This window comes from Calonectris borealis, chromosome W, assembly GCF_964195595.1.
Source record: "Calonectris borealis chromosome W, bCalBor7.hap1.2, whole genome shotgun sequence".
Lineage (NCBI taxonomy): Eukaryota > Metazoa > Chordata > Aves > Procellariiformes > Procellariidae > Calonectris > Calonectris borealis.
The window spans coordinates 41,583,878-41,597,841 of NC_134351.1; the positions used below are offsets into that span (position 1 = coordinate 41,583,878).

At 44.4% G+C, this 13,964-nt stretch overlaps 1 protein-coding gene across 1 annotated transcript in view; it reads right to left on the reverse strand.

Moving 5' to 3' along the window:
• LOC142075037 (AP-3 complex subunit beta-1-like) overlaps window positions 1-11,695 on the reverse strand; it is a 265,469-nt gene extending 253,774 nt beyond the window's left edge. The window contains 2 exon segments of the mRNA XM_075136034.1: window positions 10,895-11,077; window positions 11,654-11,695. Coding sequence (XP_074992135.1) covers window positions 10,895-11,077; window positions 11,654-11,695 — 225 coding nt within the window.
• Window positions 11,696-13,964: the final 2,269 nt, after the last annotated feature.

Below are 13,964 nucleotides of genomic sequence, written 5' to 3' on the forward strand. Positions count from 1 at the left end.
TTTAATAGTTGCTGGTCACAATGTTGATTTATTGGCTCTCAAAGTTGTGGGGCTGGCTCTCAATGTTGTGTTATGTAATACCTTACTTGCAGTATATATTTCCTGCTGTGCTGTTTATCACTGCTCTGAACTGGGTCAAGGTTATCATTTTGCTGCACTGTGTAACACTGTTTTATGATATGATAAAATTATTGGTTGTGAGTCTAATCTGGTATTTCTACTCAGCATTGCCTTCATCTCCATACCTTCGAAGCCACCTCTCAGAAACTATTAATATTTACACGCTTTACCTTCTCTCCTCGGAGAACAAATCTATGGGGGAGACGGGGTGGGACACTTTCCCCCACTCCTTCACCTTCCCCTCCATATCTCCAGAAACTCCTTTTTCTTCTGTCCTCTTCATGAAGCCCTCCACAACAGTTCCTGAGAATTTTGAATATCCTTGGGATGTTCAAACAAGCATGTTCGTATTGCTATGTCTCCTGAATGTGGTTCAGGTCTTGTTTAGGACTAAACAACTATGCAGGAATACCGTCCAGAGATTGACCCCGGCGACAGGCACTGTGGCTACTCAAACCCCAGGGACAGGCACTGCAGTTGCTCCAACCCCCTCGACAAGCACTGCGGCTACTCAAACCCTGGCAACAGGAACTGCGGCTACTCCAACCTCAGCAACAAGCGCTACAGCTGAACCAGAGAACCAACCCGTGCCAGTATCAGTCACCCCTATACACAAGAACAAATACACAAGAAAATCAGCTCATTTAGTAAGGGATGAAGATGAACCAGGGCCATCAGGAGAACAGGAGGAGGAAGAGGAAGAACCCGTAACTGAGATGGTAACCAACAGATCCCAACCCCTGAGTGACCTGTGAGATATGCGAAAAGATTTCAGTCATTGTCCAGGCGAGCACATTATCACCTGGCTACTCTGATGCTGGGATAGCGGGGCCAGTAGCCTGGAATTAGAGGGTAGGGAAGCCAAGCAGCTGGGATCCCTTTCTAGAGAAGGGGGCATTGACAAAGCGATTGGACAAGGGGCAAACTCAGCGGCAATAATGACCTGGAAAGACAGAGAGGAACAAACGGTGGATGAATTGGCTGGCCAACTCTGGCAATATGAAGAAAGTCTCTCTTCCTCCCTACGGGCCTGCGTCTCTGCTGTGGAGAAACCGTCTCGGGAGGTCCAGCAACTCAAAGAGGATATGTCCTACTCCCCACCTGCACAGGCCAGTGTCTCAGCCATTAGGAGCAAGCGTCCCTCTGCTCAAGAGAGGAGATATCGTGGGTACACACCACGGGGCACCCTGTGGTTTTACCTGCGTGACCACGGAGAGGACATGAGGAAGTGGGATGGAAAACCTACCTCAGTCCTACAGGCACGGGTACATGAGTTGCAAGGAAAAACAACCACAAAAGGAGGTTCTTCCAGGAAAACTGCTGCTCCAGTCTCCAGTGAGCAGTTCCCCAGAAAGAGTAGAAGGGCTAATTCCACTTCCGATCTTAAAAAAGGGACTTTTGATTCGCATTTACAAGAAGTGAGTAACAAATACTATCACCAGGACTAGAAGGGCCCTGCCTCCAGCCAGGTGGAGGAAAGGGACAACCGGGTTTACTGGACTGTGTGGATTTGATGGCCTGGCACATCAGACCCACAGGAGTATAAGGCTCTCGTAGACACCGGTGCACAGTGTACCCTGATGCCATCAGGCTATAAAGGGGCAGAACCCATTTGTATTTCTGGAGTGACAGGGGGATCCCAAGAGTTAACTGTATTGGAGGCCGAAGTGAGCCTAACCGGGAATGAGTGGCAGAAGCACCCCATTGTGACTGGCCCAGAGGCTCCGTGCATCCTTGGCATAGACTACCTCAGGAGAGGGTATTTCAAGGACCCAAAAGGGTACCGGTGGGTGTTTGGTAGAGCTGCCCTGGAGACGGAGGAAATTAAACAGCTGTCCACCTTGCCCGGTCTCTTGGAGGACCCTTCTGTTGTGGGGTTGCTGAGGGTCGAAGAAAAACAGGTACCAATCGCTACCACAACAGTGCACCAGCGGCAATATCGCACCAACCGAGACTCCCTGCTTCCCATCCATAAGCTGATTCATCGACTGGAGAGCCCGGGTAGGCAAGTCTTATGCCATGCTCTTTGGCCCAGGTGTCTATGAGGGTGTTTCGGAAATGAGTCCCGTTGTCTGACTCAATTCTTTCTGGGGTGCCATGTCGCCACAGGACTTGCTTTTCAAGGCCCAGGATGGTGTTCCGGGCAGTGGCATGGGGCACAGGGTATGTCTCCAGCCATCCGGTGGTTGCTTCCACCATGGTGAGCACATAGCGCTTGCCTTGGTGGGTTTGTGGGAGTGTGATATAATCAATCTGCCAAGCCTCACCATATTTATATTTCAGCCATCGTCCTCCATACCAAAGAGGCCTTAATCGCTTGGCTTGCTTGATTGCAGCGCATGTTTCACATTCACGGATAACCTGTGCAATAGCGTCCACCCCTTGATCATGAGCCCATCTATATGTTGCGTCCCTTCCTTGATGTCCTGAGACGTCATGGGCCCACCGAGCTACAAATAATTCACCCTTATGTTGCCAGTCCAGATCCACCTCAGCCACTTCAATCTTAGCAGCCTGGTCCACCTGCTGGTTGTTTTGGTGTTCTTCAGTGGCCCGACTCTTGGGTACGTGAGCATCTACGTGACATACTTTTACAGTCAGGTTCTCTACCCGGGCAGCAATATCTTGCCACAACGCGGCAGCCCAGATGGGTTTACCTCTGCTCTGCCAGTTGTTCTGCTTCCACTGCTGCAACCACCCCACAGGGCATTTGCCACCATCCATGAGTCAGTATAGAGATAAAGTACTGGCCATTTTTCTCGTTCAGCAATGTCCAAGGCCAGCTGGATGGCTTTCACCTCTGTAAACTGGCTCGATTCACCTTCTCCTTCAGTAGTTTCTGCAACTTGGCATATAGGACTCCATACCACAGCCTTCCACCTCCGATGTTTTCCCACAAGACTGCAGGACCCATCAGTGAACAGGGCATATTGCTTCTCGTTTTCTGGTAGTTTATTATACAGTGGGGCCTCTTCAGCACACGTCACCTCCCCCTCCTCTGGGAATATTCCAAAATCTTTGCCTTCTGGCCAGTTCGTGATCACCTCCAAGATTCCTGGGCGACTGGGGTTTCCTATTCGGGCCCGTTGTGTGATCAGTGCGACCCACTTACTCCACGTCGCATCGGTTGCATGATGTGTAGAGGGGACCCTCCCTTGGAACATCCAGCCCAGCACCGGCAGTCGGGGTGCCAGGAGGAGCTGTGCGTCAGTACCAACCACTTCCGAAGCAGATTGAACCCCTTCATATGCTGCCAATATCTCCTTCTCAGTTGGAGTGTAGTGGGCCTCGGATCCTCTGTATCCCCGACTCCAGAACCCTAAGGGTCGACCTCGAGTGCTTTCTGCCAGAGGCTCCAGGTTGGGCCATTCTCCCCAGCTGCAGCGTAGACCACTTTTTTTTTAACTCTTGTCCTGCCCGGAGTGGCCCAAGGGCTACTGCCTGAACTATCTCCTGTTTAATTTGTTCAAATGCTTGTTGTTGCTCAGGGCCCTATTTGAAGTCGTTCTTCTTCCCGGCTTACGATCAGGCTGTAATTTCGAATATGCATTCTCCAAAAACCCACAACACGTAAGAAAGCTTGTGTTTCCTTCTTGCTAACAGGTGGGGACATGGCTGTTATTTTGTTGATCACATCCATTGGGATCTGACGACATCCATGTTACCATTTTATTCCTAAAAACTGGATCTCCTGTGCAGGTCCCTTGACCTTACTTTGTTTTATGGCAAAACCGGCCTTCAGAAGGATTTGGACTATTCTCTCCCCTTTCTCAAAAACTTCTTTTGCTGTGCTGCCCGATACGATTATGTCATCAGTGTATTGCAAGTGTTCTGGAGCCTCACCCTGTTCCAGTGTGATGTGGATCAGTCCATGGAAAATGGTAGGGAGGTGTTTCCACCCCTGGGGCAGTCGGTTCCAGGTGTACTGGACACCCCTCCAAGTGAAAGCAAACTGTGGCCTGCACTCTGCCGCCAAAGGGATTGAGAAGAACGCATTAGCGATGTCAATTGTGGCGTACCACTTGGCTGCCTTTGACTCCAGTTCGTATTGGAGTTCTAGCATGTCCAGCACGGCAGCACTCAGTGGTGGCGTGACTTCGTGCAGGCCACGGTAGTCTACTGTTAGTCTCCACTCTCCATTGGACTTTCGCACTGGCCATATGGGACTGTTAAAGGGTGAGCGAGTCTTGCTGATCCCTCCTTGGCTCTCCAGTCGACTAATCAGCTTATGGATGGGGATCAGGGAATCTCGTTTGGTGCGATATTGCTGCCGGTGCACTGTTGCGGTAGCGATTGGTACCTGTTGTTCTTTGACCTTCAACAACCCCATAATAGAAGGGTCCTCCAAGAGACCGGGCAAGGTGGACAGCTGTTTAGTTTCCTCCGTCTCCAGGGCAGCTATACCAAAAGCCCACCGGTACCCTTTTGGGTCCTTGAAATACCCTCTCCTGAGGTAGTCTATGCCAAGGATGCTCGGAGCCTCTGGGCCAGTCACAATGGGGTGCTTCTGCCACTCGTTCCCGGTTAGACTTAGTTCGGTCTCCAATACAGTTAACTCTTGGGATCCCCCTGTCACTCCAGAAATGCAAATGGGTTCTGCCTCTTTATAGCTTGATGGCATCAGGGTACACTGTGCACCGGTGTCTACGAGAGCCTTATACTCCTGTGGGTCTGATGTGCCAGGCCATCGAATCCACACAGTCCAGTAAACCCGGTTGTCCCTTTCCTCCACCTGGCCGGAGGCAGGGCCCCTCTAGTCCTGGTCATCCTATTCGCAATCCACTTCTTGTAAGTACGAATCATAAGTCCCTTTATTAAGGTCAGAAGTTGAATCAGCCCTTCTGCTCTGTCTGGGGAACTGCTCCCTGGAGACTGGAGCAGCAGTTTTCCTGGAAGAACCCCCTTTTGTGGTTGTTTTTCCTTGCAACTCATGTACCCGTGCCTGTAGGGTTGAGGTAGGTTTTCCATCCCTCTTCCTCATGTCCTCTCCGTGGTCACGCAGGTAAAACCACAGGGTGCCCCGTGGTGTGTACCCACGATGTCTCCTCTCTTGAGCAGAGGGACGCTTGCTCCTAATGGCTGAGATACTGGTCCGTGCAGGTGGGGAGTAGGACATATCCTCTTTGAGTTGCTGGACCTCCCGAGACGGTTTCTCCACAGCAGAGACGCAGGCCTGTAGGGAGGAAGAGAGACTTTCTTCATATTGACGGAGTTGGACAGCCAATTCATCCACCATTTGTTCCTCTTTGTCTTTCCAGGTCATTACTGCCAATGAGTTTGTATGTGACGCTGCTGCACTCCGCAGAAATTTCCGCCACATGGGTTGGTTGCATTTGACTTCATCTGGGTCTTTGGATAACTGCTCGTTGTCCAGGTCATCTTAAATCACCTCCAGCATGTCTAATTCCCTCAGGTACTGGATACCTCTCTCCATGGTGGTCCACTTGCCTGGGTGGCATATAACATCTTCCTTGAAGGGATACCTTTCCTTCACGCCTGACAGGAGTCGCCTCCAGAGGCTGAGGTCTTGTGTCCCTTGTCCCATTGCTTTGTCAATACCCCCTTCCCTAGAAAGGGATCCCAGGTGCTTGGCTTCCCTACCCTCTAATTCCAGGCTACTGGCCCCGTTATCCCAGCATCGGAGCAGCCAGGTGACAATGTGCTCGCCTGGACGACGACTGAAGTCTTTTCGCATATCTCGCAGCTCACCCAGGGATAGGCATCGGGTGGTTACCATCTCATTTACGGGTTCTGCCTCCTCCTCCTCCTGTTCTTTTGAAGGCCCTGGTTCATCTTCATCCCTTACTAAACGAGCTGATTTTCTTGTGCATTTTCTTTTTTGTATAGGGGCGACTGATACCGGCATGGGTTGGTTCCCTGTCGCAGGGGGCGGAGTAGCTCCCATGCCTGCCCTGGCGGGTGGGGGAGCCGCAGGGCCTGTTGCTTTGTCATCACATGCAGAGACCTTTTCTTCCCCTTTGGGGTTCTGAGTGGTGTTAAACTGGGCTTGGTAGGCTTGGGCCAGGCCCCAGCACATTGTAGTGATTTGTGTCTCCCTAGAATGGCCAGGGTGACAGCATACTTTTTCCAAATATTCCACTAATTTTTCAGGATTCTGCACTTGCTCAGGGGTGAAGTTCCAGAACACTGGGGGTGCCCACCGTCCTAGGCATTGGCCCATGCTATCCCACTCCCCCTGCCACTCATATCTATCCAGCCTTGGGGCAGATCTCTGGATGACGTTCTTAAATTGCTTACTAACCTTGGATAAAACCACAACAATATTCCCAAGGAGTACCAATAGATGTATCTTAACTACCCAGGGATGTTCAAGTTACTGACAAGTTATTTTAACGAATAGAGGAAGGTAGTGAGGGTGCCATTCTCTATTTCCTCCATAAAAAATCTCTCAGAGGAAGAGGTATAATTGCTAATGGTCTCCATGAGGTGGTACCCAAAATACAGTAACGGCTTCAGTACAAACCCCAAATACCAAATAACCCCCAATGCCAGCGTTTTAGTAACAAATCTCCCAGGCAAAACATCATTAATCACGGCAGAGCACAGCAGACTACAAAACCCAACACCAACCTTTAACAGGTACAGTAAAAACAAAAGCATTGTGCAGAACAAATTAATATGTTAACAGATATAAATTCCTTAATATGCTCTAATTAATCTGTTGTTATCTCAACCCTTTGCTGCCCCACGTTGGGCGCCAAAAAGGACTGTCGTGGTCTAACCCCAGCCAGCAAATAAACCCCACGCAGCCACTTGCTCACCCACACCCTCCGGTGGGATGGGGGAGAGAATCGGGAGGGCACAAGTAGGAAAACTCCCGGGTTGAGATAAAAACAGTTTAATAATTGAAATAAAATGAAGTAGAACAGTAATAATAACAATGAGAAAAACAACAATACCAATATACAAAGCAGGCAATGCACAGTGCAACTGCTCGCCGACCGCTGATTGCGTGTCACGAACTGGGGGTGAGCCCCCCCCCCCCTGGTTTTTATACTTAGCATGATGTCACATGGTATAGAATACCCCATTGGCCAGCTGGGTCAACCACCCCAGCTGTGCTCCCCACCCCGCCCCAGCTTGACCTGCACGTGGCAGGGCATGGGAGGCTGAAAAGAGAAAACATAAGTATCCCCGGTGCAAGCACCACCCAGCAACAACCAATGCATCAATGGGTCATCAATGCTCCTCTCATACGAAACCCAAAACACAGCACATACCCCAAGCTACTGGGAAGAAAGTTAACTCTGTCCCAGCCGGAACCAGGACATGGCGACATGGCACCCCAGAAAGAATTGAGTCAGACAACGGGACTCTTTCCTGAAACACCCTCATAGACACCTGGGCCAAAGAGCTTGGCATTGCGTCGGTATATCACATCCCCTACCATACACCAGCCTCCAGGAAGATCGAACGATAGAATGGACTGCTTAAAGACTACATTGTGAGCAATGGGTGGTGGGACGTTCAAGCATTGGGATACACATTTAGCAAAAGCCACCTGGTTAGTCAATACCAGGGGATCTGTCACTCGAGCTGGCCCTGCCTAATCAAAACCCTTACGTACTGTAGATGGGGATAAGGTCCCTCTAGTGAACATAAAGAATATGCTGGGGAAGACAGTCTGGGTTACTCCTGCCTCTGGCAAGGGAAAACCCATCCGTGGGATTGCTTTTGCTCAAGGACCTGGGTGCACTTGGTGGGTGATGCGAAAGGAATGGGGAAGTCTGGTGTGTACCTCAAGGGGATTTGATTTTGGGTGAAAATAGCCAATGAACTGAATTGTATGATGTTAATTGCTATATAATACTGTGTATCATCACTTCTATGGTTGCTATCTGTCATATCAACGATATTGCAGTAAGAATCACCCAGATTAATGAAGAATGAACTCTGATGAGACCGAGCAAAGTGCAACGATGATAGAACCGGACGAGCGCCCAGAACTGGCCTCAGCATGCAACAATCCAACACCACACACCATCTCTCCTGCCCTGAAAGACTGTTATGACAGATGGAGCCCAAAGTCCTGGAGTAAATGAACTCAATGGATATTTTAGAGGGATGGCCCATGGTCTAAGGGAATCACATCTGTGTGTATATATTAAAAGAGAGGGAAAGTCATGCTGATGAACTGAAATGTATTGGAAAATGTGAGACCTGGGCACGACGTAGATGGTATAGAATAAGGGGTGGATACTGTCCTGGTTTCAGCTGGGATAGAGTTAATTTTCTTCCTGGTAGCTGGTATAGTGCTGTGTTTTGGGTTTAGTATGAGAATAATGTTGATGACACACTGATGTTTTCAGTTGTTGCTAAGTACCCTGCTAGTCAAGGGCTTTTCAGAGGCTGGGAGGGATCATAGCCGGGACAGCTGGCCCAGCTGGCCAACAGGGTATTCCATACCATATGATGTCATGCTCAGTATATAAACTAGGAGGCGTGGTCTGGGAAGTAGCGATCGCTGCTTGGGGACAGGTAGGGCATTGCTTGGCGGGTGGTGAGCAATTGCATTGTGCATCACTCGTTTTGTATATTCTACCATTCTTATTATTATAATTATTATTTTTCCTTCCTTTTTTGTTCTATTAAACTATCTTTATCTCAATCCACAAATTTTCTTTTTTTTTCTTATTCTCTCCCCCATCCCACTGGTTTTGGGCGAGTGAGCGAGCGGCTTTGTAGTGTTTGGCTGCCTGCTGGGTTAAACCACAACATTACAAACAATTTAATTTTCATCTGAAATGAAAACCCAACTGGTAGTGCAAAAATATGACTCTACTTCAGATGTTTTTGCTATGTTTCTAATTTTCTAATAATTATATCCCCTGCTTATTTACAATTAAGTGAATATAGCTGTAAACTAAATCTGGCTGAAATTATCTTTTTGTCCAAATACATCTCCTTATAATTATTTTCACATAATGAATTATACATCTATTAACACAGAATGCCACTGCATTTCAGTTCCATTCCCAGGCAAAGGGTATTAAAATACAGAGTTTGAAAGAATTCGTTGATAGCTGGTGTCATTCTGTATTCCAATGCTGGGGGGGGAGGAATCTTAAAAAAATTGTTGATATTTTCTTATTTACTCTAGTTACAAAACACAATAATCTACACTGAAATAACAATGCCTGAACAGAAGTGTTAAGGTACATTAGCTGAGCTATAGCAGAACTACTTTAGTCTAGAGAAATACGGGGGGTAGGGTGGTGGTGGGGAGAATTAAATTTAAAAAAAATAAAAATCAAATTATGGCATTTTCTCTAAGGTTCTGGAATCATCTTATATTCATTACAAGTAGGTACCCCAAACATCCTTTTATGTGACTGTACAAAGTCCATCTCCAACTACTGTTGTAAAACAGTATACATATCATTGAATATGTACATCTTTAAATATGAATTAGTTTCAAATTAAATGGTAAAACTTTACAGTAGTAACACCCCAAGCCTGTAATAAACGCAAACAGAGCTGTGGAGTAATTTTATACTGTACTTTCCAGAAGTATTCTGTCTTTTAATTTAAATTGTTATTCAGAGTTAAATCCCTATTGAAACCAACATTAATAGCATCAATTTCTTGAGCTCTCTAGTTTTTCTGTTGTTAGAAGTGATAGGATTTATATTTTGAATATCCCTTTTTATAATTTTTAAATAAGAGTATACTCATATTTACATAATAAAAATGAAAATACTCCAAATTTTTTTTTTACACTGCACATTTCGAAAACACATATGCAAGTCTCCACACAGTCCCACAGCACATTACATTACTTGCTGTCGTGGTTTAACCCGGCAGGCAGTCAAACACCACACAGCCGCTCGCTCACTCCCCTCACCCCTCAGTGGGACAGGGAGAGAATCGGAAGGGTAAGAGTGAGAAAACTCGTGGGTTGAGATAAAGACAGTTTAACAGAACAGAAAAGGAAGGGAAAATAATAATAATAATAATAATAATAATAATAATAATAATAATAATAATAATAATAGAAGAATATGCAAAATGAGTGATGCACAATGCAATTGCTCACCACCCGCCAAGCAATGCCCAAGAAACAGCGATCACTACTTCCTGGAACACACCTACCGTTCATATACTGAGCATGACATCACATGGTATGGAATACCCCGTTGACCAGCTGGGCCGGCTGTCCGGGCTATGCTCCCTCCCAGCCTCTTGTGCACGGGAAGCTGAAGAATCCTTGACTAGCAGGGTAGTTAGCAACAACTGAAAACATCAGTGTGTTATCAACATTCTTCTCATACCAAATCCAAAACACAGCACTAGGAAAAAATTTAACTCTATCCCAGCCAAAACCAGGACACTTGCCTGAGCTTTGTTGATGTTCATCATGCTGTGATACCGGGTATTCAGATCTACAATGAAAGTAGATTCTACCCAGTTTCAGGACAGAATGGCAAGCCTTTTTAACTCCGACCCACAAAAAAAATCTACAAAGAGTCATGTCACTCAAAGAGCCACAGAAAAAGAACTCTCTCTTCTGCCAATGGGATGTGCCCAGGGTAAATCACAACAGGTTATAGCCTGGAAGGAGAATTCTCATGCTCTGCAGAAGGGTGGATGCCTTGTGTTAGTGAAGCCTTAAAGAGCTAAGACTTATGAATTTGATTTCTAGTTTTATTAAAGTCTGCATAAAAACTCATCTTAAAAGACTAAGTATATCCAAAAATGGAAATAATTCAGAATGCAAGCACACAATCACAATTAAAAAAAGTCACAAACTTACCTTCTTCCATGGGCTTGCAAACTGTGTACGTGCATATCTAGTTAACATGTGGATTATAACAACTTGACCCCACTCTTCCACGTCAACCAACAAGTTACAGAGCTTTCGGTAGTTCTTGTGAATCAGATCTATTCTATCTGTACACACTTCCTCAAATGCCATCACAATGCTCCCAGCTACCAGCTAGAAAACAAAATATAAACCAGAAGGTCAGTGTTCCTTCCACAGTTCATCCACAAGTGAGAATCAAAATTAATACTAGCAGTTCTCAGCAATTTCAGATTGTTTCTGTTCAGTGAAAAGAAACAACAACAAAAAAACCAACCCTAAGCCCACAGAAATTGCATCTTATTTAAAATAGAATTGAGGTAAGTTTATTAGAATGGAGAAAACATTTGCTGTTTCTATTATACACATAAATCTTAGCTCCCAGTCCTGAAGACAGTGCAACATAAGCATAATTTTTTTTTTTTACAGTTATAGTTTCCAAATAAATTATCAGAGAACTTGCAATTAACTCAGAAATAACAGGAAAAAATGACAAGTATAATACAGTGATGTGCCTGACAAGGTCTATTGGGATTCTCTTATCAACACTGGCATGATCAAACTAAAGAGGAGCTGGGGGTAAGTTTCCCAGCACTACTGGGATTCAAACTTCTCTCTCAATATGGCTAAATTAACTGTCATGAAATTTTATCTTTAGTGTTTCACGCACACACTTTGCAAAAAAGGCATAAAAATTAGCAATAGAGATACAGTAATACTTTCCCTCAAAGAACACAAGCAGAATTTCTGCATGTTGTTCAGCACTTTTCTACCATTTCCAAAGTTACAGAAATGGATCATTTATGCCCTGCTATGTCCTCACGCATTTTTTTCGCCCATAAGAAATAAAATCATTGTGTATATATAAAGAACCTCATACTGACTACGATTATAAAAATAGCTTTGTTTCCATGAGAAAATTAAATAGATTCTCAACATTCTAACACTGAACGGCTTATTCAAACCTTCTGATAGGGTATTTTCTTTCAAAAATAAAGAAAGGAAGCCTTTATTGGGATTCCTGTTAAAATTCTGACAGCAGATTACTTTAACTGTGGGAAAACCTCTAAAGCTGACCATGCATTATAAGGACATGTCATTGTATGCATAGAATTATTGTTCTTTCTCTTCTAATTGCTTTAATTAAGATTTTTTTTGTGTTAAAGTACATGTTAAGTCAAATAACTAAAATGATGAGACTTTATATGAAGCAGTTGATATGTATGCAGTTAGCATGCATGCAGTATAGCTTTCTGGCAGCAAATTAATGTCATATTCTATCTGAGCGCTGGGGATCTGCATTTCAACCTCTATCATTTCCCCAATGACTTAAAGTAAGCAATTAAATAGAAGTGCAGTTTATCGAAATCATACTTTTTGAGAAATATTAAATACAATGATATTCATATGTTATATTTTTCTCCCAGTATTTGGCCGACATTTGGTTTATTAGTATGCACCCAACATTAAAATTGAAAGAAAACAGCTCAGAATATAGTCTTGCTATTATGCTAAACAAGTTTCAGGCTCTGTGGGGATTTTACGAATTACCAATAAGAATAAACGTGAAGTTGCATTTATTGTCTCCAGCCCCGTCCACATACTGGTACCTGCTGGTCCCAGAAAGTATACAACTCATTCCAGGGAGCAAAATTTGATTATTTGATAGAGCTAAATAAATCATGCTTTCAATCTAAAATAATTTCCTATTTTTTTGCTGTATCACAAAAACAATAGGGTGGGGTTTTTTTTATGTTGTTGTACTAAACTTTCTTCTTAATAACCTGCTGCAGTAAGCTATTCTAATTAAAAACTCAGTTGATGCTTAGGTGTGGGTCCAAAGCTCAGCAGAAGACAGTGGTTAACCCCAGGCAAATCACTATCAGTCCTGAGTAGGTATTCAATTAGGCCAGCTAAGCTGGGGAGGGAGAAGAGGAAGGGCAAGAACGGTTATACGTTAGAACTCACTTGCAGCAATTTTATCAGGATGCAAAACTCTGAACTACAGTTAAGGCCAACTTGCAGAGGACAGTGTGACAGACCTGAAGTTTTAGAAGAAAGGGATGACACTTTTAGACCACAGAGACTTTTTTTGGTCACTGTCCCATAGAGTTTATTATGGATATCCTACTCTTCCACACTACAAGACAGTATATGGTTTCTTGACAGGTTCGACATACAAGGGGAGAAAAGGATGGAGGGAAGGGGGGGGAGGGAGGGAGGGGGAGAGAGAGAGAGTTGTGACTATAAGAATAGTTGCAGCCTAATATTTAAAAATACCCATTTAGGTTTATAGGTGAAGGATGATACAGATGCTGGTGTCCAATTGTAGTTCCGGAGTGGATACCCTTACCTTTTACTACTACTAGTACTGCACACACATTTTGCTGTATTTATCTTTCATTTGGATATGATATAGTTTGAAAGTTGACATAAAATAATACATATAACACTAGTTTAGATCTTTTAAAACTGAGCACATCTCATATTTTAAAAGTTCATTTACTGTGAGTAAAACAACTTGATACAAAGAAATAGTCATACTGAAATACAGGAATTCTAAATAATTACTTATTTCAATTCACATCAGTTACCTACTCAAGTTTACACTGAGAATGCTGTCACTTGTGAACGCTTAAAATATACTAATAAAAGTTTGAACATACATTATGAAATGCAAGAGGTGCACCGGATGAACAAGAATTTTATTCCTGTTGATGTAGTGGATAAAGTTTGTTAAGATTTGTTGCTTAAAAGTTAGGTAACTAGCAGGTGTTGTGTCTGTAGGTATGCAGATAAATTGTGTATCTTGGAAGTATTGTTACGAAAGGAACAGTGGAGAGACAGGAGATTCTTTGGTTGAAATGATGTACATGGGTTAGGAATGCTTTATGAATAGATAGGCCGGACATTCAGTAGATAAAAGAACCTTGAAACTTTGTACTCTACATAAATTAGATAGAGAAGTTAACGTTGTAGGGTAGATAGGGAAGGTATACTGGAATAAGCTAGCTTGTTACAA